Source organism: Scomber japonicus, chromosome 24 (assembly GCF_027409825.1).
Source record: "Scomber japonicus isolate fScoJap1 chromosome 24, fScoJap1.pri, whole genome shotgun sequence".
Lineage (NCBI taxonomy): Eukaryota > Metazoa > Chordata > Actinopteri > Scombriformes > Scombridae > Scomber > Scomber japonicus.
In genome coordinates, this window is record NC_070601.1 from 18,050,468 (window position 1) to 18,076,215 (window position 25,748).

At 38.8% G+C, this 25,748-nt stretch overlaps 1 protein-coding gene across 1 annotated transcript; it reads left to right on the forward strand.

Annotated features, from left to right (window-relative positions):
- Positions 1–181: 181 nt before the first annotated feature.
- Positions 182–25,189, forward strand: gucy1b2 (guanylate cyclase 1, soluble, beta 2). The gene is made up of 17 exons (XM_053314492.1): positions 182–313; positions 4,538–4,611; positions 4,699–4,793; positions 6,352–6,512; positions 7,162–7,261; positions 9,202–9,374; positions 9,479–9,572; positions 11,104–11,207; positions 11,380–11,481; positions 13,306–13,399; positions 13,825–14,021; positions 15,388–15,511; positions 15,595–15,743; positions 20,612–20,758; positions 23,572–23,726; positions 24,260–24,441; positions 24,990–25,189. Exons 1-17 carry the CDS (start codon positions 182–184, stop codon positions 25,187–25,189), a joined length of 2,283 nt encoding a protein of 760 aa, XP_053170467.1.
- The last annotated feature ends 559 nt before the right edge of the window (positions 25,190–25,748 follow it).

The window sequence follows — 25,748 nt, forward strand, 5'->3', positions numbered from 1 at the left end:
AGTCGGGTGACGAAGATGGCCACACTTGCAGACATGCTGGCCACAGGTACGAGGTACGCAATCCTTCTTCAGTGAAGTCGACAGGCTTCTCCGGCTGTATTTGACGCTGCCCATGTCCAACGCAACGGCTGAGCGGAGCTTCTCCTCCCTCCGTCGGTTGAAAACTTTTCTTCGCTCGACAATGACTGAGCGACACCTGAATCACCTCCTCTTCCTCCACATCCACAAACACCTGACCGATGGCCTGGACCTCCGAAAGGTGCTCCGCAGCTTTTGCTTTGCCAGTGAGCGAAGAGAAATTTACTTCGGCAAAGTCTGAGGGGACATTAATTATGCCTTAATTAGGCTAGATCAAACCGTTCACAGTTCACAGTTCAATAAGCACTTTTAGTTTTATAGTTTGCCAAAGTCTAATAAATTCATAGTTTTGTAAATGTTTTGTAAAGTTTTATAAATGCCTTTATGTTAGGCTATTTTTTCATGTGTTGTTGTGTTCATTTAGTAATGTAGGCCTAGTCCCAATCATCCGGCGTGCCTGGAGCACAGTATAGGTGAGTACAGGTGTTTTTAAACCAATCAACAAATCAATTCTAGCAGCAGAGCCATGGTAGCATTACACCACATCCTGACATACAGCGACGCAAGCGAGCGAGAAAAAGTGATTCAAATGCATGAGATCAGTCTTTCCTGACACGCCGCGAGTGACATCGCCCTGTCCAGCGAAGAGGCCCACCCCTCAAAAAATCACTCGCTCTGTCTCTATTTGGATGAACTTTCATGGCCGTGTCCCTCCTCTAAACACTTCTTATTGGTTGAAATGTATACGCTGCTTCCTGTTGACAAGCTAGCTAGAAGAGAGAACAGAGATCAAATTATTGAGGGGCGTAAACAAACTTCTGGTGCTATTTTTCGATTCCTGACATTTCCTGGTTGCTGTGTTTGACATGTGTAACAGGTAATGATCAGCAATACAGACAGATGGAAACTGATGTCTTCTATACTACTGTATATCCTGCTTTATAAGTCTGGATGCTTCTATTATCAGCTGCTCTCAATCTACTCTGATCTACTTACTACTATTTACACAGAATAAACATAACCTGTATGTAACTCTCCAACTCTCCTGTGATTGGTCCCTCCTGTAAACCCTGGGGACTCTCATGGCTGAACACTATGGAGGAGACCAAGCACAGAACAGGTCAGTGTTTATATTGAATGTGATATACATGTGTTTATTTGTCAGGGACAGTCCATGTTAAAAACATTTCTGTAAATATGCCAGAATTAGCCCAAAGTCTAGTTTCATCTGTTGTCCCTGCCAGGTGTGAGTGGACAACCTAAAATCAACTCAATTAAAACATTATAATCCCTAAATATTATATCACAATATTGTGGCACTTAGATGTTAATGCACAAAACTCAACAGAACTTATTTTGTAACCATTGTTTGTCAATTATGAAGAAACATATTCACAAACAGAATCTAACTCTCCTCTCTTTCGGGTGGAGCTGAGTACCCAACACAATGAATCATGCACTGTTTAATATTCAATAAATACTTGACACAAAATGCCCAAAGTTTAATTAATGTGCATATATCACCCCAAAAGTGTCATTACAAAGTGCATAGTGTAGTTATTTGTTTAAACATGTCATTTACACAGAGATCCAGTTGTGCAATATTTACAAGGCCAAAGCCATCAGTCACTAGTGATAAAGAGCCATTCATTACAACCCTCTCCCTCTCTCCATATTCAAAAACACATCATTAATCATTATAGAAACCATCCAGTGCAACCACATTTCCTGGATAACTTCTCCAGTGTCTTGGATGATCCACCTAAAAACAACCTTAAACCCCTCATTTACTTTTAGTTGAATTAATAATCCCTCCTTCTTCATCATATCATAAACCAGGGATCATCAACCTGTTGATCTTTGCTAATAGATCATAGATCTGTAACACATCAAATGTTCAGTTTATGATCTGAGATGAAATCATTGATTAGATGAGCTTTGTTAGTAATAGACTGAATATTAGATAAAGCAGGTTTTGAACCAATCATTTATGTAACTAATTCAGATAAAGCACTCTGTGTTTGAGTGGCTATGCATCATATGTGGTCTGTTACTAATTCTAGCAGACAGGGGGCAAGAGGCAGGTTACAGTCATGGCTGACACATCGAGACAAACACACATTCACTCTCACATACACACACACACATGGGTTTACAATTTAGAGTTGAGTGCAGATGAGAAGTTGTTGTATACATTTACATGAATGTTCAAATCACAGAAAGAAAAGAGGAAAAACAGGCCTTGTATATTTTAGATTTTGGTATACAAGAAGCAGTAAGCAATGAGAAGGGGAGGAGAGAGAGAGAGAGAGAGAGAGAGAGAGAGAGAGAGAGAGAGAGAGAGAGAGAGAGAGAGAGAGAGAGAGAGAGAGAGAGAGAGAGAGAGAGAGAGAGAGAGTCCATCCTAAATTTGCATCATTGTGCTTGAAGAATTCAGTAGAACAACATCAAATAAACAGACATGGTAAGTATGTTTTGCTAATTTCACAGACTACAGACTGTCTACCAAACCCTGGTGGGATTATTGACAAGCATAACATGTTTATATAACACTGCCAATAATTAAGAATGTGTGGTCCAATGCTTTTGGATTGTATTTTGGAGGTTTAGTTAGGAACAAAGGAATGCATTGGTGCAGTCAGTTTGTAGTTGTGTGTGATGAGATGAGGTACAGACATGAAATGAATGAATGAATTCTCTCCACTAAAAATAGCTGGATACCTTACTCTACAGCCAGGTTTGAATTTTCAGCCACAGCTATTAGGTTTGAGTTAGTTTGTTAGTTTTTTGCTACCATCCAAATGAATCAACATTTCTTGGAGTAAATATATTTGTTTTTTTTCTTTTGGGAAAGAAAAATAGTCGTTTATTTGAAATGTGATTTTTCAAAAGTCGGTTTCTTGACTGCAGTCAGAGTTTTCAAAGACTTTGCATTTCTGTTGTATAATACATTGATCATACTGTCACACTTGCTTGGTGATTTTGATGCACTTGATAATGAGCCATCATCAAGTGAAGTAAAGCATGTCAGTCACTGATAGATGGTGCCTCCCTAGTGTATCCATGTAAATCACTTGCTTTTATTTGCTTGGGTTTTATCTGTTTCGGATATTTCAGAAAAGTATCTCTGGAAACTTCACTGAGCAGTGACAGCTGATACGAATCTTTCCAAACTTTTCTGGGTAATAAATCCCATGGAGTGGAATGTACCATGATGGATATCTTTTAAATTACTGTCTCAGTAATTTTTCTCAGTATCTCAGACAGTTTTCAATAAAAGCCTTTGTAATACTGCTGGTCTTGCTTGAGTCTCTTCTCTAAGCACTTCAGATTGCACACGCACTGTTGTCTCATACAGTCAACATCTATCTATCTGTGTTGTACATATGTAATGCTTCCCTGCTGCCATTTAAGCAGAGGATTGAATCTTGTGCTTTACAAACAATGGAGACTCTTACTTGATTGGCATTGCCATAAATAATTGTTTAATTATAACAAACTATAAAACCTGAATGACTCTTCTGAGCAAAAGGCTGACTCATATCAGGACTGGGTGGTATGGCCAATAAATGTTTAATCTTAGGATCAAGTCGCAATTTTAATTGATTATCTTCCCAGACAAGATGACAAATTAAAGCACCTCATTTTTAAGGAAATGATGTGCAAGACAGATAAGCAAGAATAATAAAAGCAAGTTTAACATTGTCAAACATAACATATACCCCCTGTATGGACTGTCAGTACCATATGCTTCAACTGAGTAGCAAAACCAATTTAATAAACCGTTTCAGCACAGACAGAAGACATGTCCATTCAGTAATGAATCTGTTGCTGTTTGCAGAGGTAAGTAGAGTAGCCACAAATTGTACTCAAGTAAAAGTACTGTTACTTCAGAATAATATGACTCAAGTAAAAGTAAAAAGTAGTCATCCAAATAATGACTTGAGTAAGAGTAAAAAGTTCTTGGTGAAAAAACTACTCAAGTACTGAGTAACTGTTGAGTAACATCTGATTTATTTGTTAACACCAGCATTCAGTCAGACAGACAACAATACTAAATAATCATCTTCAGTTCATCCAATCAATAAAATAATAAAATGCATGTATGTATGTATGTATGTACAGTATGTATGTATGTACAGTATGTATGTATGTATGTATGTATGTATGTACAGTATATATGTACAGTATGTATGTATGTATGTATGTATGTACAGTATATATGTACAGTATGTATGTATGTATGTATGTATGTACAGTGTAAATAATGAATGTACTCCCTGACACTGTTTATAAAGTCCTTACATGTAAACTCATAAGGAACCTGATTTGATTCAGTGAAGGTCCTGTATGTGTTTCATAATGACTGAGCTTTTACAGTAATAAAGTTGTTTTTACAAATGAAGGTGACACAAATGAAATAACATGATGTCATTGAATTGATTTGTGTCCTTGGCAGTACGGGTTCATCAACAGCTGCCTGCAGTCACTTGTGATAGAGAGGTTTGGCCAGGAGACCTGGAACAAACTGAGGTTTGGGCACACATGCACTCACTCACTGTACATTATTATGAATGACAATGCCTGTTGAGATGATACTTGCTATCACTTTTTGTCCAGCTCTCTACCAGGAGTCCAGGACACCTTCATGACATACACAGTTTACGACGATATCCTAACCCTAAGCCTGGTGCAGGAGGCCTGTTCACTGCTGAGTAAGAGTTGTATTACCTCTACATCCTGGTAGGAGCCCCCTATTTTTGAGAGTAAACCTTGCACTGCAATCAAAAAATATCCAACTCCAATCAAAAAGCTGCTTTGTGATAAAATAATAATCAATTGAGGCTAGAATGACAAATTGAAAGTAAATTATATGTTTTGCAAGAAAAAGTTTTGAAGGTCAGATATACTGTATAGTGGGAATGTGTGTGTCTGTGTGGTGTTCTTGTGTCTTGGAGAGTGTGTGTGTACTTAAATCAATTTCTTTCAATGCCTACAACCTTGAAAAGGAGCAAATGAGCTGAACAAGGGAAAATCAGATAATAGTTATTGTGCTGTAGAATACATATATAACGACTTGGTTGGGCTTCTGTTAGTTCTTTCAAGTACATACTGAGAGACGGTATAGTCAGGTTGTGTCATTCGTATCATGGTGTAGGACTCCACCAACATTAAAGACCGTGTGAAGTGAATTCAGAAATGTTCTTCTTCTTTCAGACCCACCCACTAAATCCTGAACACAGAAATGTTGAAACACAGTTTGTGAAGCCTAGCTCCACAATTCAAATCTAAATGGTTGAAATGCTTTTTACACCTTTTTTAGAAATACATTTATGACCTATTTAATGTGTTTAGAAGAAAATGTCTGAATTCACTTTACATGGTCTTTAAGGTGTATAAAAAGCTTCAAAGTATCTCCTAAGATCCAACCTATGTAATTTCAGCCATATACAATAACTAATAAATAATGATAAGTGTCTATGTTCAAAGCGATGTGATGTCTATATAGTGCAGATATAGTGGTGATGGGCATCCTGCATTAAAATTAGATGATAATACATGAAACATTTAGACATGTGTGATGTAAATCCTTCCAACACACTCCTACTTAAGACCATCCTAACCAATGCAGAGCAGAAGCCAGTGTTGGAAGTTACCAGTGGAGTAAAGCAGATGGCAGGTGTGACTGATGCATGCTGTAGCCAGTTTGAACCAGTTTGGTCTTTGCACAGAACAGGAGTTACTGTTAGTTATTTGTAAAGGATCACTATGAGACTTATTAAATCAGTATTTTAGTGATAATTTTGTTTATTTTTTCATCATGTTAGCACAAAAGAAACACTGTATAGCCAGAGTATCTATGGTGTACTACGTATAAAGGGTGACTAGTTTAAATTTGAGTTAAGCTGCTGCAGAAAGCTTTGTAAATGACAAATTGTGTATAGCTATATATACATGGCTCATCTTTGGCAGATCCATGGACAGATGATGAAACAGTGGGCCGCTGGGAACAGATGTATAAAACTTAACAAGAATTGTTTATTCAGGGCATGTCAACGGGGTACTGAGCTCTTCCCAAGAGTCTCATTATCCAGACTGGACATACTTTTGGGAGTAGGCTGTAATTGAATATCTGTTTGCTGCCTGAGGTATAATGAGACACGCAGGTGTAAACTGGGAGGCCATTCTACAAAATGATATGTGATGTATATTTAAAAATATAATATCTATAAATGTCTGTGACAGTGTCTTGTATGTGTTTTGATATCTCAGATGTCCCTGCTGATGTGTTACTGAAGCTTTTTGGAGAACATTTCTTCATTTTCTGTAAGCAAGCAGGCTATGACACCATGCTGAGGACACTTGGGGGAAATCTCATTGAATTCATAGGCAATTTAGATGCTCTCCATAGTTACCTGGCCCTGTCCTATCAGGTATGCTTGTGTATGTTATTATTTCTGTTAGCATTGTAACAGCCAAAAACCTCTCAAACCTAAAAGAAAACAAAGCAAAGCAAAAATAAATAAATTAAAAAAAATCTATGTAATTCTGATTTTCTACTTAAGGACTCGGACTATGATGATTAAGATGATTATGATGTCAGTGTTAAAGAAGGAGATAGAATCATTTGTTTCATGCAAGTGCCCAAAAACATATATACTTTACAGTTATTGTTAACCTGCAAAATGTGGCCAGTGGCCAATATATTATTATATGATGACATCATAAGATTATTAATAGTGAAGCATCAGTGTTAGTTACACTACTTTATATACAGTTAGCTAGTTTATACTACTTTATATACAGTTAGGTAGTTTAGCCCCTCCAAAGGGTCACCAGATGAATCTTGATATTGTTAAATATATGTATATTATGTGAGTGGCAGTATAAAGTAGCATCAAAAGGAAATACTCAAGTTAAGTACAAATATCTCAAAAGTGTACTTTAGCACAGTACTTGAGTAAATGTACTTACATTCCACCACTGGAGCTTTGCCTTATAAAGGTAATTGGTGTGTGTCTCTTCAATTATATTCTTGTTTTTTCCTACACTGAATCTAACTCAACCCTTCCTGTTTTTAAGGAAATGAATGCACCATCTTTCAGAGTAGAGATGACAGATGATGGAAACATGCTACTTCACTACTATTCTGACAGGAAGGGCCTGTACCATATTGTACCTGGTGAGTGTGCATTGTCAGTTTTGTTTATCTTGGATTCTCCTGTCCTAATTTGTTAGGAAAGAGTTCAGGAAATAATTTCTTGCACTTTATTTTCATTGAATTATTAACCGTCTTGTTAGATTTGCTTTGTGTTGTTGGCCTTTGCCCATCTCGCACCCCAAAGTTAAACCCAATATCTTATCACATTAAGTTAACTAGGTCACCTATGTAGTAGAAATGACATTCATTTTTGAAATAGGTGCACTAGAGAAAGCAGAGGAAAAGGCTTTAGATTTCACTATTGGATGGATGAAAATCCTACATTAACCAGAATGCATTGCAAGCATTCCTATCCAAGGAAAACATATCCCAAATTAATTAATTTCTCATGAACTTCTCTTTTGTGTTAGGAGTCTTGATGTAATGGGTTGTAGAAATGTAGATATACACACAGGAAAGACACACTTTTTGACAGTCTCTCATTGGAAGCATGGTGTTGTCCATGTGACCAAATACTTGTGTTAAGAATGGAAAGAGAGAGCCGGAAAGAAAAAAATTAAACACTGCCAATTTGACACCTCCACATAACTGGACATTGTAAAGTGGACATGATTGTCAGATTGTTAGTTACAATGGGTTTGGGGAAAAAACAACTATAAATGTGTGAGTGGAGGGGGTTTCAAATGCTGTTTGGGGATCTGACAAAAAATTTGAACTTTTACTTTAACCTTTATTTAAAAATAAAACTGAACTGAATAATTTGACTGGATTCAGGCTGAGATTGTAATGTTTTGTTGAGTAATTTGTCCTAACCTAGCTGCACAATGCATCACTTGCTACAATATCAGATTATGTCTACATTAAAGGATAATTACCGTTTTTTTACAACCTGGACCTTATTTCTAGCATAAAATACGATCATTTACTCACCCAGACAACTTTGGTGTCATTTGGAGTCGTTCGGACGAAATTAGCTCCAGTGGAGCGCCGCGTATATCCGTATAATGAGAGTACACGGGGCACCGAAGCACAGCCTATATATAACGCATTATCTGCCATGAAACTGGTTCATTTAACCAATATTTAGTTATGATACGTTAGTGCTATTATCCTCCGAGCCCGTGGTGGCATGTGAGGTACGCGTCTGGATGTGTCAATAAACGTCTGTATCACAACACTGGAGGATTTACGCTCAATGATAAACCGGGCTGTGGTAGAGACGTTCGGAAATGACATCATCCAGATCAGAGGTTAGTTGGTCAACCTACAAACCCCGGATGTTGATAACATGCCACCACGTATAGCACTAACGTGTCATAACTAAATATTGGTTAAATGAACTAGTTTTGTGGCAGATAATGTGTTATATAGAGGCTGCGCTTCGGTGCCCCGTGCACTCGCATTATATGGATATACGTAGCGCAAAACAAGCTAATTTCGTCCGAACAACTCCAAATGACACCAAAGTTGTCTGGGTGAGTAAATGATCGTATTTTATGCTAGAAATAAGGTCCAAATTGTAAGAAACAGTAATTATCCTTTAAGCTGGCAAATTCTAGCAAAAATGACATGCATCCACAGCAGGAGTTCCCAAGCTGGTTCTTGCAAATACCTTTGTCCACAATAAAATGCCAGAGCAGGTAATCCTCCTCCTACTGGGTATGTGTGGCTGACAAGACAGACAAGAAACACTACACTATTTGGCATCAGTTTCAGTCAACATGAAAGCTGTGGGTGCTAGGAAGATTTAACAATTTTCATGATGATCAAAGCACCATGCAGAATAATGAGTTATTTCTTAACAAAGACTCACAAATGTCCTGAACAAAATCTGTGCATGTTTGCTTGTGTGCAGAGAAATGTTCCAGGTAGCTATTGAATCGTTGACCACACACTGATTTCTTGCTACCTCCCATCTTCTATCCTTGTAGCTTTTCCTTCTTTGCTCCCTCTTGCTGCAGGTATCATAGAAGCAGTTGCCAGAGATTTTTTTGACAGTGAAGTGAACATGGTGGTTGTCAGTCAATCAGAAGAAGATGAACGGACAGGGAAGAAGGAGCATGTTGTGTTTCTGGTCAAACAGACTATCCAAGCTAATGAGACCAGACACCAGGACCATTCTAGTCATAGTGAAGTGAGTGTCTGTCATTGTATGTGCATGGTCTGTTTTCATATGTATACATCCTGTGTGTTTCTGACTCTTGGCTCTCATGTGTTCTCTGTGATTTTCCCCAAAAGGCATTTTTCAGAAGAATGAGGGGCAGGTGTGTGTCCCTGGCTGGAGAAAAGAAAGGCTGGGACCTGATCAGGGCTGTGGTTCTTTCTGATAAAGGTTAACCGACTCCATATCTGCATTTAACACAGAAATGTGATTGATGTCAATTTTCTCATTTAGGTCTTTGAACGATAGCAGATCAGTGTATGAACTATTCATGCATTATAATGAATTTGCAGCTGTACCTTCTGACAACTGTAGCCATATTTCATTTTACTACATACTTTTTTATTAGCTTTGTGATATACCGTATCAGCCATTCAGCATTGCTGCCACCCTGTCTTAAGTATTTCCACTGCTGTGTAGTTCAGATCCGGCTGCATCTAGTTCAAGCTCCATCATTTGCCATAGCCTTTCCAAGCAAGGAAAAGTGAGAACGGGAGGGCAGCAGGTTTTTTTCTGGCTACTAACTGTCTTCTTTTGTTGGCCAATATCACAGCAAACATCTGTATCTGCAGGGTCAGTATTAATGGTTCTGAAATGGCAGTAGGAGAGTGAGCAATATAGAATATGTGTTGCTGATGCACAGGAATGGCAGACTCCCAATAAAAACTACTATACAAAGGAAAAGATGCAGACCATAATTAGTATCAATTATGGCATTTGATTTAATGAAAAACTTAAGGATTATAAGTGTAATTTAGATGTGAGGCTAATCTATTGAAACTATTCAGGACAATAAAATAAAAGACAACATTGGAACATTACAGTACCGTAATTTCCGGACTATTAAGCGCACGTAAATATAAGCCGCACCCACTGAATTTTTAAAAAACATTTATTTTGAACATAAATACGCCGCACATGTCTATAAGCCACAGGTGCCTACATTGAAACAAAGGAACTTTACACAGGCTTTAAAGAGATGGTCCGGCGTAATTTTGACCTAGCGTCATATGCACCATGAGGTCTATCTAATATAAAATAATGGAGTTAGAGCCATCAGCCGAATGGCTTAGTACAGGCGCTAACGGGACCACCAGTGTATCTGGTAAATGACCCCACTAATAATGCCTGGATTGTTATCAAACTTCTACAGTAGTACAAATAAGGTCTTTACTCATAAATCCATGCATTGGAAAGTTTGTAAGTACACCAGGAGTTTATTAAAATAAACACTTACCTGATGGTTTTTACTCTGCTGCTACTGCTCAATTTGTAAACATCGTCGAAATATCGCGTGATCACTGAAATACCGTGTGGTCACGCGATATTTCAACGATGTTTACAATTTAAGCAGTCCATAAAAATCCATAAATTAGCCACGTCATTGTTTAAGCGGCGAGGTTCAAAGCGTGGGAACAAAGTAGCGGCTTATAGTCTGGAAATTACGGTAATTAAAGAGTAAGGTACAGCCACAAAGCATCTATTAGCACATATACATATAAATGAGCTGCAAATGTGTATTTATGCTTGTAAAACAAGAAAAATGAAACTACAGAATACTGGAAATGTGTCTGGTGAAACACAGAAACATTTCCTGAAGACACTGGAACACAACACAACCAGATCCTGTACATTTCTAGGTTAGTAAACTATGTTTTAAGAATAGCTCATTCATCACTGATGGAGTTGATTTATTTCCCAGGCAACTTCCAGTGTATCTGCAGTCCATGTTACCCTGACAAGCTATGGATGGAAGAGAAAACTTTCTGCAACGCTTTTCCTTTCCATATTATCTTTGATGAAAATGTAAGGCTACACTCATCTGTGTGCTTTTATAGCCTTGTGAGATTGTTTTTACTCAAAAACACTTCAAATGTTTTGGTTTGGCTCAAACTCATACTGTTGAATCATGATACCACATATTTTTGTGTTTCTCTGTTTCTTGTCCACACGGTTTCTGTGCTGGATGGTCTATCAGCTGAAGGTAAAGCAAACAGGGGTGAATATACAGAAGTTCATTCCAGGTCTCCAGGCCAGAGATGCTTCAGTGGATCACTATTTCACCATTATACACCCACAGGTAAACCACAGTCATAGAGCCAAGAGTTCCAGAGCAAAGTAATAGAGTTGTGAGATTTTGTGAAATGCAGAATAAAATCTATCAGGAGTGAAAAGAAGATTGCAGCTGATATAATTACAGCTATCAACTCTGAGCTTCTAGGGCAACTATGAGTCTTAAACCCACAGGAGGTACTTGTCGAAAATAATAAGTTCACTTTCCTTTGCACATCTTAATACAGATGTATGTATACAGAAAATATGCATGCATGGACATGACAAGTACTTTGTCAAAGTCACTATATTAACATTTTAGCTAAGACTTGCAAACCAAAACATTTTTGGAAACTACATAGAACAATCAATCAGAAAATACATAGCAAGTATGCCGCTGTATGTGATGGCAAGAGGTTCAATAGTGTGAACTGTTTTCCAAGACTGCACTTTCCACCATAGAAATGCACAGTTTGTGCCTGTGTACAGCACAATTTCAAATATTTGTACAGAGGTTTTAGTAATGTCCTTGATTTATAAGTGGAAGTAATTTTCCAGTTTTTCATTGAACTCCAATAGTGGAGTTCTCAGAACAAGAGTGTTTTTCAATATATGTCTTCAACAATGTACAGCTGCTGCCCTAAAGTTGTCAGATCCTCTTTGCATGATTTTCTCACGTAGAATCTGACTACCTTTCCAGCAGAGTTCTTTCAGCATCCTGGAGCTGATAGTTGTATGTTGTTTCTTATATATAGTAATCTTCTTTAGATATTTCTTGTTTAGCTTAATTATAACTGTACACCATTTCATTGGATTGTTGAATCCACTCATGTTTAAATAACACCATTTTAAGATAGTTAAAGACCGTGTAAAGTGAATTCAGACATTTTCTTCTAAACACATTAAATAGGTCATAAATGACTATAAAACTGTGTTTCAACATTCCTGTGTTCAGGATTTAGTGGGCGGGTCTGAAAATCACAGTTGGCATAAACCCGCCCACTACTACTACAGTCTACAGTTAGCCAGTTAGCTGAGCTAACCACCGAGTTAGCTGCTGAGTTAGCCGCAGAGTTAGCAGCAGAAAGCTCGCAGACCTAGCGTCCATGTTTCTGGTAGAGGTGGTGACTTTGATTAACAGGTGACACTTGGTAGGGGGCGGTTTTTAAGCGAGCTCGGTGGGCACTCCCACAGCATTTGGGAGCAGAGAAAGAGGCAGATTTTTACACAACTTTGAAGCCTAATTTCATATATTTGGCGATTTTTTTTAATCATTCAAATTTGGCAGGGTGGTTAACAACACACTTTTCTTTAGTATAGCAAACTCAGAACACATATTTATTCTTACTTTACACAGACTTTAAAGCAATGGTTTGGCGTAATTTCGACCTAGTTTCATATGCACCATGAGGTCTATCTAATATAAAATAGTGTTGTTAGAGGCATCAGCCGAATGGCTTAGTGCAGGCGCTAATGGGACCTCCAGTGTATCTCTTAAATGACCCCACTAATAATGCCTGGATGCCTTAATCATTCAAATTTGGCAGGGTGGTTAATAACACAATTTTCTGTGGTATGTCAAACTCAGAACACATATTTATTCTTACTTTACATGGACTTTAAGTTGCATCCTGATGTCAATGTGAACTTGCGGCATTAGAACATGCTGGTTTTGTATTAGCAGCTACTTAATAGTGCTTTGGTATGGTTGTAGGAGATGACAAACTTAATCAATTGGGTTTGATTACAATGGATTACAATTTTAATAGAGAATTGTGTAATGCAGTTAAACAGAGGTGAGCAGTAGTAGATATTTAACAGGTATTGTACAGCCTCTATTTCTGTCTTCCAGGTGACTTTTACCATTGAAAGCATCAGGAAATTCATCAACAGTCAGTTTGTCTTGAAGAGCTCCAAAGAGAAAAACACCACGCTCAAGCTAAGAGGTGTGTTCTGACAAACAACACATTTTACATCCCATCACCCTATCTCTTTATCTTCTACAGTAGAAGCACTGTTCGGAAAGGCCCACCCACACACCCAGGGTCACACCCAGGTTCCACATATCTGAGTCTCCACTCCACCACTACATAACTGTCATGGCGATGGACAAATGTCAGTGTGGGCATCCCTTCCCATTAAGAGACAAAATGAAATTCTTATCCAGGTTGACCCTCAAGCGGTACCTTGACATGCACTTGAGATTTTGGAGTTTTACACCCATTTAGTTGTGGGCAAAGCAGGCAAAAGAGAGTGGAGAACTTATGAACTTACAGTGGGACACATTAGTCAAAGCCTGTCAGTGCATTTTCCCAACTCTGCAACATCTACAAATATATAGTTAACCTGTATGCTATTTATGTATCTGTAGGTCAGATGTTGTGGATGGAGTCTCTTGGCTGTATGTTGTACCTGTGTTCTCCGAAGCTACGAAGCCTCCAGGAACTTCAAAATGTTGGCCTCCACCTGGCTGACCTGGCCCAGCATGATGTCACCAGAGACCTGGTTCTCCTCAACCAGCAACGCCTAGCTGAGATGGAGCTGACCAATCAGCTGGAGAGGAAAAAAGTAGGAAAGCAATAGTAGTCTTTTGTGAGTTCTGGCAAAAAAATGCTACCAAAAGTAAATGCCAAAAAATTGCCATGATTTTTTGTGGCATCCTTTTTGGCGATATATCCATTTTTGGGCTCACATAACATTGTAATCGATATTTGTACAGGTTTTCATTGCTTTGTGTTGAAGTCCACATATCTTAGGGCGCACTCATACTAGGCAATTGTACCGTGTCCAAGCACATTTGCCCCCTAAAATCCGGATTATTTGGCTAGTGTGAGTGCTTGAGTACGGTACACTTCCCTGGCACAGTACGCTTGGAAGAGGTGTGCTTGAGCACGGTACACTTGGTCACGCATGCGCACTAGGGATTAATATTTTTCCCAAAAATAAGACATTTTAAATCCCGGGAAAAGAAGCCAATTTTCCAGGGAATCCTGGGAAATCAACGATTTTTAAAAGGCAACACTAGCTGAGCCCTGGTCATTTCAAGCAACACTTATGCATATGGGTTTCCAATCCGACCATTTATTGTGTATTATTGTATCATTATTAAGGCAAAATAACTCAATTTATGTCCATGGACATTATAATGAATAGGCTATAGGCTTAATATTAGTTTGCATCCAGCGTGCTGCGTGGACTTCATTACATCTGCTGCACCGCTGCTACCACAATTATCAAATGCTAAGTTTATTGTTTGTGACTGTGACCTGTAACCTCATAAAAGTTTTGTTTCATTTGGCGACTTCTAAGTCATTAAACTAAGTCTTGCTTTTACTGGAGTAAAGAGTTGAATCAGTACGTCTGCTTTTACTAGAGTCTTTTTTACACAAGTATCTAGTACTGCATACTACACAGGCATGACTCAGAAGAACAAGCTTGAACTTTTTAATCATAGTGCGTTGTGTTAATTGATCAGCTGTATTGTGTTTTACCAGCGCACAGCAAACACAAACCTGAGCATGTTTTATGAGAATAAACTGTCTATATGTTTTTGCACAACGTATGTGTCGGAGGCAACCGTGCTTGAGTACACTTGGGTTTGAGGTAATGTGAGTGCAGGCCAGCGGGGGACAGGGGAGGGGGGGACATTCGTGCTTCAGCACAGTACAGAACAACTGGCCCTAGTGTGAGTGCGCCCTAAGTCCACAACTGCATTTTTTGTGACACATTTGATTTAACACAGGATTGGGATGTGTGTGCATGTATGTGTGTGTGTATGTGCGTAGATCTATTTCTATATCTGTATCGATCTATAGATATATAGATAGAGATACAAACTATCTAAACTAACTATTTACTAAATATGAGGTTTGTATGGCAACTATAGATTATTTTCAAACATAGAGGAATACATATTGCGTATGTCTGTCCGTAGGAGGAATTGAGAATTCTTTCACGCCACCTAGAGGCTGAAAAGGAGAAATCAGAAACTCTACTGTATGCCATGCTGCCACGCCACATAGCCAATCAGCTTAAAGATGGGAAAAGCGTAGAGGCAGGTCAGTCTGTCTATCTAATCAACCCACTAGTCTATTTCATCATATCCTTCTGTTGCTCTGTCACAGTGTCTGTCTTTTTTTAGGGGAATTTGAGGTGTGCACTATTTTGTTCAGTGACGTGGTGACCTTCACGAACATCTGTGCTGCCTGTGAGCCCATTCATATTGTTCACATGCTAAACTCCATGTACTCCAGATTCGACCGACTCACCAATATACACAACATCTACAAGGTATTATTTATAGTAAAGTGTGTCTCCTGTGTATGAAAGGTGTTAAATGCCTACATGAAAAGAAATCAAACTAAGAAATATTTCTTTGTGTTGATGTAGACATTTACTGCATCATGTTAAAATGTAAAACATAACTTAAAGAGAAGCAGAGGAGAGAGACGGAAACAACAATGTAACCTGGTCCCTACACCATGAGTCCCAATGTCACACACTGAGCGTCCTTATTAGCTTACACACCCACTGCTCAAAGACTGCCGCACACAAGTGACAAACACAGCAAACTAATAAGAAAATACAAAGTCTCTGCAGATAAATGAATTGCCACACACTTGTAGTGATGATCATTTGGAGTTTTTGTCTTTAATAACTGAATGAATTGTTTTTGAATTTCCCATGCCTCATTGAAATCAAATCACAACACAGTATTGCATTTCAGTGTTGTCCAGCAGAGAGCAGCATATACCTTCCAATACTAAATACAAAACATGTCATTAGTTTTCATGACGAGGTGCAAAGGAGCTTTTTTCGTCAAGTGATGACACATCCTCAATACCAAAATGAAAAACAATCAAATGTCCAATCAAAGCTTCGGGGGAAGGATCATGGACATTGTTTATCAGTGCTGGCATCAGAGTGATTAATGCAGAGTGGTGACGTCTCCATTGACTCTATGTCTATGTTTTTTTCTATAATGGTGGACCATGGAGATATAGAATAGTTCCAAACACTGGGAGTGAATAGCCAGTAGGATGCATTGCTTTCAACACATTTTTTCCAAAGTGAGAAGTTGAAATCAGGCATGATTGTGACTTCTATCATAGTTTTTGACTTAGTAATAACTATCACAGGATATTTACATTGTTTTACAGCATCTAAGCATCCACCCATCTAGCAAATTCTAACTGATAGTGTAGTTTGTACACATGATTATTTACTATACTGTGAGCTGTTCTGTTATTAGCAGCTCTGAGACTCTGAAAAAAGGGAAGTACTGAACCCACCAGGTACTGCTAAAGACTGTGATCTGACTACACACAGAGCTGCCATCAGCCCCATATTAGTGTTTTAATGAACTTATACTTTTATTTTGATTAAAATGCATGAAATCGTGGAGTTTGAATTAAATCACAAACTAGCAAGTCATTCCCGCTGGGTTTAATTAGCTCAAAGTTACCCCACACAGTACTGTGGAGGTCGGAGAAGAAACAGTGTTATTTTTTCACAAAGCCTGCATCCTAATTAATTTCATACTATTGTTAGAGACTGAATAACTTTCATATTCACAAAAAACACCTTCATCTGTTGGAGGGGGTGACTGCTGAAACATCTCTGCTTTGTGTTCAGTTCCACTGCAGTGATGGTGGTGGTGGTGGTGGTGGTGGTGCAGGAGAAATCATATCAGCTGGCTTATTTTTTTGTATCTGCTGACTGGCATAAGCTGATGGCAGCTGTGACCGTCTTTCACATGGACATTTCCTGTGTGGGCCAGCCCACTGAAGGCACACTACTATTTACTGTACATTTAGTCATATTTGCGATTGTCTGCTGTTAATGGATTGTGCTGTAGGAAGTTGTTCAAATTGACACCTAGAGGATCTTCTCGGCCAAATTATTGGTGTTGTCTGCTAAACTAATTAGTGTAACGTAGCTAGCGATAGAGTAAAACAGCTGGTTTAATGGAGGGGAATTAGCTAATGCTAACAGATGTCTCCAAGATAGATAGCTAGGAATGCGTTAATGTAAGACCACAGGATGGATGGACTTTGAGGTGTATAATGTTAATTACAACTGATGAAAGCAGCTCAGCCAAGTCTGGTGTTTGTTGTGCTGTCACTATTCACTATTATAGAGGTACAGTCCATTTACCATTTACCATGATGTTGTTATTGGTTAGAGAAGCTTTACAATGTGGCATCAACTGTAGCCTACATTTGCACATCCTGCAAAAATCAGAACCTTAAGAAGTTCCCTGACGTACAGGTTGATAGAGACATGTGGAGGGCATCAGCCTTGATTCTGCTATGATGTAGACTACAGAGTGGATCTTGAAATGCAAATGATATCTTCAGCATTCAAAGCTGAATATATTGTATAGTAATTTAACAAGATGGCTGATGTCTGATTAACAATAATCATGTTAGCTTGTTGGAAACTGTTGATACTACACAGCCCACAGACAGATGGAACATAATGTTAAATGTGTCATTGTTATTAAAACAAAACCAGGATTGGTGAATTTGTATAAGCAACATTATGTGTGCCTGTCTGTTTACCAAAATGCTTCATGTATGAAAGTCCAGATTCTCTTCCTGTGCCATGGTTGGTATTCCTATACTGTGGGACACTGTAGAGTTCAAAGTTTTGACAGGACATATCCTTTTTGCACTGTTGTTGCTGATTATTCATCTTTATCTGAAAAGAAAACGATTTAACTTCAAATGTTATTTCAGCACAAACAGAAAGAAAGCCCCAAAACTTCATGAGGCTTCACCCACCCATTCATACTTTTTTTGTCTTATATAAAGCTCTTTGAATTGTCTTGGTGTTGAAAAGCGTTTCTGGGGAGGGAGATGTATTTGAAAATGTATAAATATCACAGATCTTTTAATGTTGTAATGAAAGAGTAGCTACAAGGACTACCTGCACTATGAATCTCACTCTATCAACTCTTTTAACGTTTCAACCACGTTTTTACTCAGACATTAAACCCTTCTTGTAGGTTATCCAGTATTAGGGCCTATACTGTACATTTGTTTCCAGTGCCTCTAACCTTATACACCTACCGAGGTGTATATTTATATACTGTATATGAACATCTTCCTCCTGTACTATTTCTTCTAGGACTTTCTATGAATACTTGGCATGTGATATAATGGACCGGTGGTCTCCAACCCTGCTCCATCATATTTCTAATTGTTTCAACACATGTGAATGTGATTGGTCATTTATAGTGTATGTTCAGTTCCCTCCTGTGGGTGTTTGCCAGAGGAAGACTTGAACAAAATGTTGCAAATAGAGAAACGGATTTTAGTGTGTGGGTGGTACTCGATATATCTAGCTGATATTTGGTACCCAGCACCTCAGTGGGGTAACCACTGAGGTTTTGTGGATGTGAACAAAACTGTTTTGTTTGGGCAGCTGTGGCTCAGGAGGTAAGGCAGGTCATCCACTAATCGGAAGATTGGTGATTCGATTCTCGGCTCCTCCAGTCCACATGTTGATGTGTTCTTGGGCAAGATACTTAACCCCAAATCGTCCGGTGTAATGGTGAATGAATGTGTGAGTGAATGGTTAGTTTCAGTGTATGAATGTGTGTAAATGGGAGAATGTGACATGTAGTGTAAAAGTGCTTTGAATAGAATAGAAAGCTTTATTGTTATTATATTTAATATATAATAAGATTACAGGTGCCACTCCATTTGTACTTTTGAGACAATAAAACAACAACCAGATAACAAGACACACACGCAGCTAAAAAAAAAGATGGCATAGTACTGTAGGAGGGTATTGCACTTTATAAGATCAATAGAATGAAATAGAATAAATAAAAAAATTTAGAAGCAGCGGTCAAGAGTATTGCACAACATCATTGTTTGTTTAAAGTTCTTATGGCCCAGGGAAAGAAACTGTTTGTGAGTCTGGAGGTGCAGGCTTTCATTGAGCTGTAACACCTGCCAGAGGGCAGCAGGTGGAACAGATGATGTGCTGGGTGGGAGGAGTCTTTGAGAATTGATCTGGACCCTAACTCTAACCCTAATCCTCTGCAGAGTCTTCCTGTCTGTAGCCGAGCTCCCAGCGTACCACGCTGTGATGCGCTCTCAATCGAGGAACGATAGAAGGTCACCAGCAACTTCTGTTCTACATCATTTTTTCTGAGAATTCTCAGAAACTGAGAAGAAGTACTAAAAGTGCACTTCCTAGTACTGGAAAATTTAAAATGCTGAAATGACTCAATACATTTAAAAGTTCAAACCTGGATATAGTCTGACAATACAAACACTATAACTTCACAAAACTAATGCCAGTTACAATAAGCTCTTCCTGTGCTCTTGTCCCCAAAGCTGTGATTGATTTTTTTTCTTCTTTTTTCTCACTTTGGCATTGATGATGCATCTCCATTAGTTAAAGAAAAAGCTCCCTTGCACCTCTTCATGAAAAGTAATGCTACTCTGTGCTGGACAACACACTAATTTATTTTCTGTGTTGTGATTTAGATGTGGAAAGGAAAATTCATGCCATAATGAAAAATTATTTATTCAGTTATAAATGATAAAAATCTAAATATTGTCATTTAATTGTTTTTTCATTTAATTATGACACAATAAATGCATACATCAAAAAGAAATGCAAATAACAACATGTATTGTATGTATTGTCATTTAGGCATTTAAAATCCTCTTTGGCATGTCACATGGACAATTGTTATCTCCCCACAAGGTTTAGGCTGTGGTTAGGGTTAGGGTAACCCTTTTTTTAAACTTACAACAATACTGTTGTGTTTGAAATGAATATTTGAGATAAGATTATGAAAGAATATTCATGTTCAAAAGGAAGGTTTTTGTGTGGAATATAATGAAATACACTGTTGTACTGGATGAGTTTCCTGACAATATTGTAGTCATGAGAAAGCATAAAAACTACTTAAGTACATAATAATGTAGCGTCTATCTGAAAATGAAATGAATATAGTGTCACATCACAGGAAATTCTGGTATTTTATCAACCTGTAATCCAGTTCAAGATGGAATTAGCTATCAAACCCATGTATTAATTAACAGTGTTTGGTATTATCTGGTATATGGTTATTTGTGCAATTGAAAAACACTTCACTTAATCACATATTGGTTGAATTCCCTTGGTTTCTAAAGGTTGAGACGATTGGTGATGCATACATGGTGGTGGGAGGTGTTCCAGTCCCTACAATAACCCATGCTCACAGAGTTGCAAACTTTGCTTTGGGTATGAGGATAGCTGCCAGAGAGGTCATCAACCCTGTAACGGGCAAACCCATACAGGTAAGGATTTTGCATTCTTACCAATACTAATTCATATCTTGGACCGTGGCTTAGGAAGTACAACAGGTGAATGAGAGGCTATGGCTATGAGTACCTGCTGGTACAAAGTCCATTTTGTTTGAGAAGCCAGGGATTGAGGGAGAGAGGGCATTGTTGTTAGTCCACCACTCTTCCAGAACTAGTGTCAGTTGTCAAAGGACCTGGTTGTTTCTCCATGTGTAGTGTCCTGAGGCTGATCTAGGCTGGTGAGTATGTGTTGTAGGGTTGTCATCCCCAAGCTACTGGTTTAGGTTGTTGGGACTTGAAAGAGCACTGTAGATCACTCTGATGAGGAAATCTGCATCTTTTCAGGCAAGCCTCCAGTGTTCAAGGTTTTCCTATCTTGTATTGGCTTGTTTTGCCTTTTCACATCATTAAAGGGAAAGGTCTAGACCTGCTCTATGATAAAAGTGCCTTGAGATAACTTTTGTTGTGATTAAGCATTATATAAATACCATTGAACTGAATCATTCTGCCTCTTCCTGCTGCCATGTCTCTTTTACCAGCAGCCCTCTCTTCTGGGTAGGTGGGCCTACCTTTTATATGGCGCACTTGGCACGCAATATATCCATGCATGAGAGTGGATTTCGCCTGCTGCACTGCCTCAGATGAGTTCCACTTTCTGCCCACTGAATTTACAGTTTGCTTTTTTTCCCCCTCTGCACTGTGTCCTACAAACTTGACATATACGTACCACAGGCTGACTGATCAAACAAGCTGACCTTTTCATCTTTGTCAGTCATGTATTAAATGTAACCAATGTCACTTCCTCCATTCTCAGCCAATTAAAAATCAGATTTTCCAGGGTTAACATGATTAAAATGAATACTTCTGTAAATGAATATTTGTTGTGGAAATTTAAAGATGAATTCACAAAGAGTAGAGAATAGAATAGAATAGATCTTTATTGTCATTGTCACCAGGTACAACGAAATTAAAAGTGCTCTCCAGTCAGTGCATCATATATAAAATAAAATAACTAAAAAATAATAAATAAAATAAAATAAATATATATCTAGACATATTCACCCCTCCACCTTCATCAACATACAATCATTTTTGTTATTGCACATTAGCTCCTGTTTTTGTTGAGAGTGGTTATTGCTAGAGTATCTTTTGCAGTTTTATTGCATTAGTTAGTTAGTTGCAAGTAGTTTTGCAAACTACTCCACTTGGGTGAAGAGATACTCTATAAAGTTCAGTATCAGTTGTAAGGCAAGGCAAGGCAGTTTTATTTATATAGCGCATTTCATACTCAATGGCAACTCAATGTGCTTTACATAAAACAGAAAAACATGTAATTTGAATTAAAACATACAATTGGGCGCGCAGGTGGGTGAGTGGTTAGAGTGCATGCCATATACGCAGCCGACCCCGGTTCAAATCCCGATCGGAGGTCCTTTGCTGCATGTCACCAACCCCCTCTCTTTCCCAGGTTTCCTGTCGATGTACTGATGAATAAAGGCGCCTATGCCAATAAAGTCTTTTAAGAAAACTGGGGGAGACTCCTCCTGTTGGGTTGTTAGGGCTGGGGGAGACTCCTTGTGTTGGGGTAAGGATAATGACGTTAAATCCTCTCTCTGGGTGTGCTGACATTCGTGGTCAGTCCTTATCTCAGGCGGTAGCAATTCTTCTCCAGAACGCTGTCTCATCTGTTGTTTTGGATTGTCTCGCCTCTTGTCCTTGGCAGGGACTGCTGGTGACTGACGCACAAAAATGTTGTAGCTTAACAGCTGTACTCCTGACTTGTTAAGGCAAAATGTGACAAATGATTGTCTTGGTATTTCTAAAGAGATGATGCTTTCTGAATGGGCAGCTGGCATTACACTTTAAGGTTATTCTGCACTGGCCTCAGCTTCAGTCTATTACAGTTACTGTTTGTTTTTGGAGTATAGATTGGTTGCTCCATGTTGTCACACCAGGACAACATGACCATCATACCAGACCACATATCCCTTCACACCAGAGTTTATGGTGAACACACTTGACAGTGCATTCCAGGTCAGTCCCTGCTCACTGTATTGAGGCTATATATATGCAGGTATATAGTGTAAAACTAAAGTAGAAGAGCCAGGCAGTTGAATAGCTCACTCAGGTGAAATGTATACCCTGATGTGCCTCTACATTCATCCTGTCTCAGAGAACAGACATACTTTATACCAGGCGGGGAGTTCCGGTCCTCTGAAATGAGGCCAACACGGAAGTAACTTAGAACTGCATTCTATCAAAAGGCCACCAGGGGGTGACTGTTTTGGTGTCAAAAGGACTTCCATCTCTACACTACAGTCAATGGAGAATTCACCAACTTCTCACTTGATTTCTAACCTCAGTACACGTTTTCAAAATGTGTTTATGATCTCAATCACTAGTTTAAAGCCTTCTTCAATGCAGTATGATGTTCATTTGTGAAATTTTGGCCTGATTTTATATTTGACGATAAAGCAGGGTATGCATTAGGGCGTGGCTACGTCGTGATTGACAGGTTGATTGCCCTATGTCCTTGAGATCCATCCCTCACAACCTCCCGCTCCGCCCATGACCCCACCTCATGCCCATATAAGTAGAATCCGTTTTTTTTTTTTCTTGGCATGCACCTGAAATTTTCAAGATGGTGCTGCCCAGATCCGAAACCAATGGGTGACATCATGGATGTTACGTTCATGTCTTTTATACAGTCTATGCTTTATACTCAGGTTTATGTCTCAATTTAGACAACTGTCGTGGTCATGTTTTCTGGCTAGCATATATGTGCTGACATGGTGTGTATGTTTCAGATCCGTGTTGGCCTCCATACCGGCCCAGTGTTAGCTGGGGTGGTGGGGGAGAAGATGCCTCGCTACTGCCTGTTTGGAGACACAGTTAACACTGCCTCCAGGATGGAGAGTCATGGAGTCCCTGATCACATTCACCTCAGCACTTCCACATATAGGTGTGTGTGTGCATGCGTGCGTATGTTTCAGTCCCCACCAACTGTGACTTTGTCTACTAGCTTGAAGGCTTTTGTGTGGAGCAGCATATCAATGTGGTACAGATACTTTGTGGCTACATTACACTGTACTACAGCATGTATTCTTTTTTTAACACTTAAATTTTTATTGAGTTTTCACATATAGGCAGAAAAGTAAACAGTACAACAAACAAGGTACAAATTATGGTAACAATAATAACACTAACACTAATACTGTCTGGAGATGCTGCTGTTCAGTCCATTGTTCCATTTAGCGTTTGTTCAGTTGGTGTCACGTCTCATGTAAATGTTCCATTTTTCCCAGTTCCTTTCCTTTAAGTCTCAACAGGAATGTCAATTTTTCCATAACATGGATTTCCTGGACAATTTCCAACCACTACTACAGCATGTATTCTAATCTATATTTTGTAGATTTTGTACAGTGGGGGGGGGCTCAACACTTTACTTAATACACTTCTGTGTCACTCTGTCCTCCCACCCAATCCCCTCTTAAGCGAGTTGAAGGATGCAGGATTTGACATAAAAGAGCGCGGGCACATTGAGGTGAAGGGTAAAGGCCTGATGACCACTTACTTCCTACTCGGTAACCTGCTGATGTCAGAAGATTGCATCATGGGAAAAGCAGTTGGACAGACCTGTCTTTATAGAGAGGACCTTCATGACCAGACCAAGAAAGGTAAGAGCAAATGTGATGGTTAAGCAACAGTAGTATATCAAAGTATAATATGCAATTTGTAAAGGTAGATCAGTAGGATTGAAAACAACTACTAGATTAGCTAACTACATTTTATCTAAAAAAACAACTAAGTGAATAAAGGGATATACCTTGACAGTGATTTATGCCTTGATCTAACTTCAACTAACTTGATGGTTAGGTGAGATGGGTGATGAGCAGTTGGGTAAGTGTATAGAGCTTCTGCTTTGGAAACAAACTATCCAGTTGTCTTCACACCTAATCAACTATTAGAAGCTGCATAGCAGAAGCACAGTCAGAGCAACCCCAAAAAAGGGAGGTGGTCATGTTAGAAGCTATTTGTAAAGGAATACATGAACTTGACCCCTTGTTTTGAGACAGATTACTATACATCCAGACATCATTAGTTGCTGTATTTGGTGAGTGTGTTATTAGACAATGGAACTTGTGACATCAAGGAGTAGCAGATGAGAGAATTTCAAGTGTGGGTACAGTGGTTCATTAAATCATAAACATTCTCTTTCATTTAGAGCCTGACACACACACTGATGGAAAAACTGAAATTGACTGGAAAGATACATCCTCAGATGGAGTCATTGCCCCAGGTCCCAGTCACTTAGACAGAATCACTCCATTTGCCTGGGACATCACCAAGCCATATGAGACCAATGAGGACAGCAACAGCATACCTGCCAACCATTCCAACAGCAGACTATGTGTCTTACTCTGAGTGAGAACCCTCTCAGTGTCTTACAGTTTAGAGATGTATGAGCTCAACCCACAGACAAAATATGCTGAGTTTGTTACAATTACAATTACAGCAGCACACAAGACAACAGTGAGGCTACTTTAGTTAGATTAGTTATCTTTTTAACAGTCGATGCTCAACCCCAAACCACACACACATTATTTCACAAAGTTGCTGTCACAGATACTGTAAGTGATATCCTAAACCACAAAGTCACTCTGTCCAAATATGCTATAATAACAGAATATACACATAGGTCCAGTCTTGCACCTACACAGCTCAGTATAGGAGCAAACCTGTTACCCACAATTATCTCTAAATCAATTCCAGACTCAATCCAAGCAATTACTGATGGTCAACCTCCTTAACTTTACTCTTACCTGTCATCCAAAATACTGCACACCATGGCTCAAACAAATAAATAAATGCTGTGTGTATGTTGAAAGAGATGAAAAGCTCTGTGGGGCCATGACTTCTTCTGATCCAGAAGAAGGCAAGATAGGTATATAGATTCCCTATATACAGTTGGTTCAAATAGCAT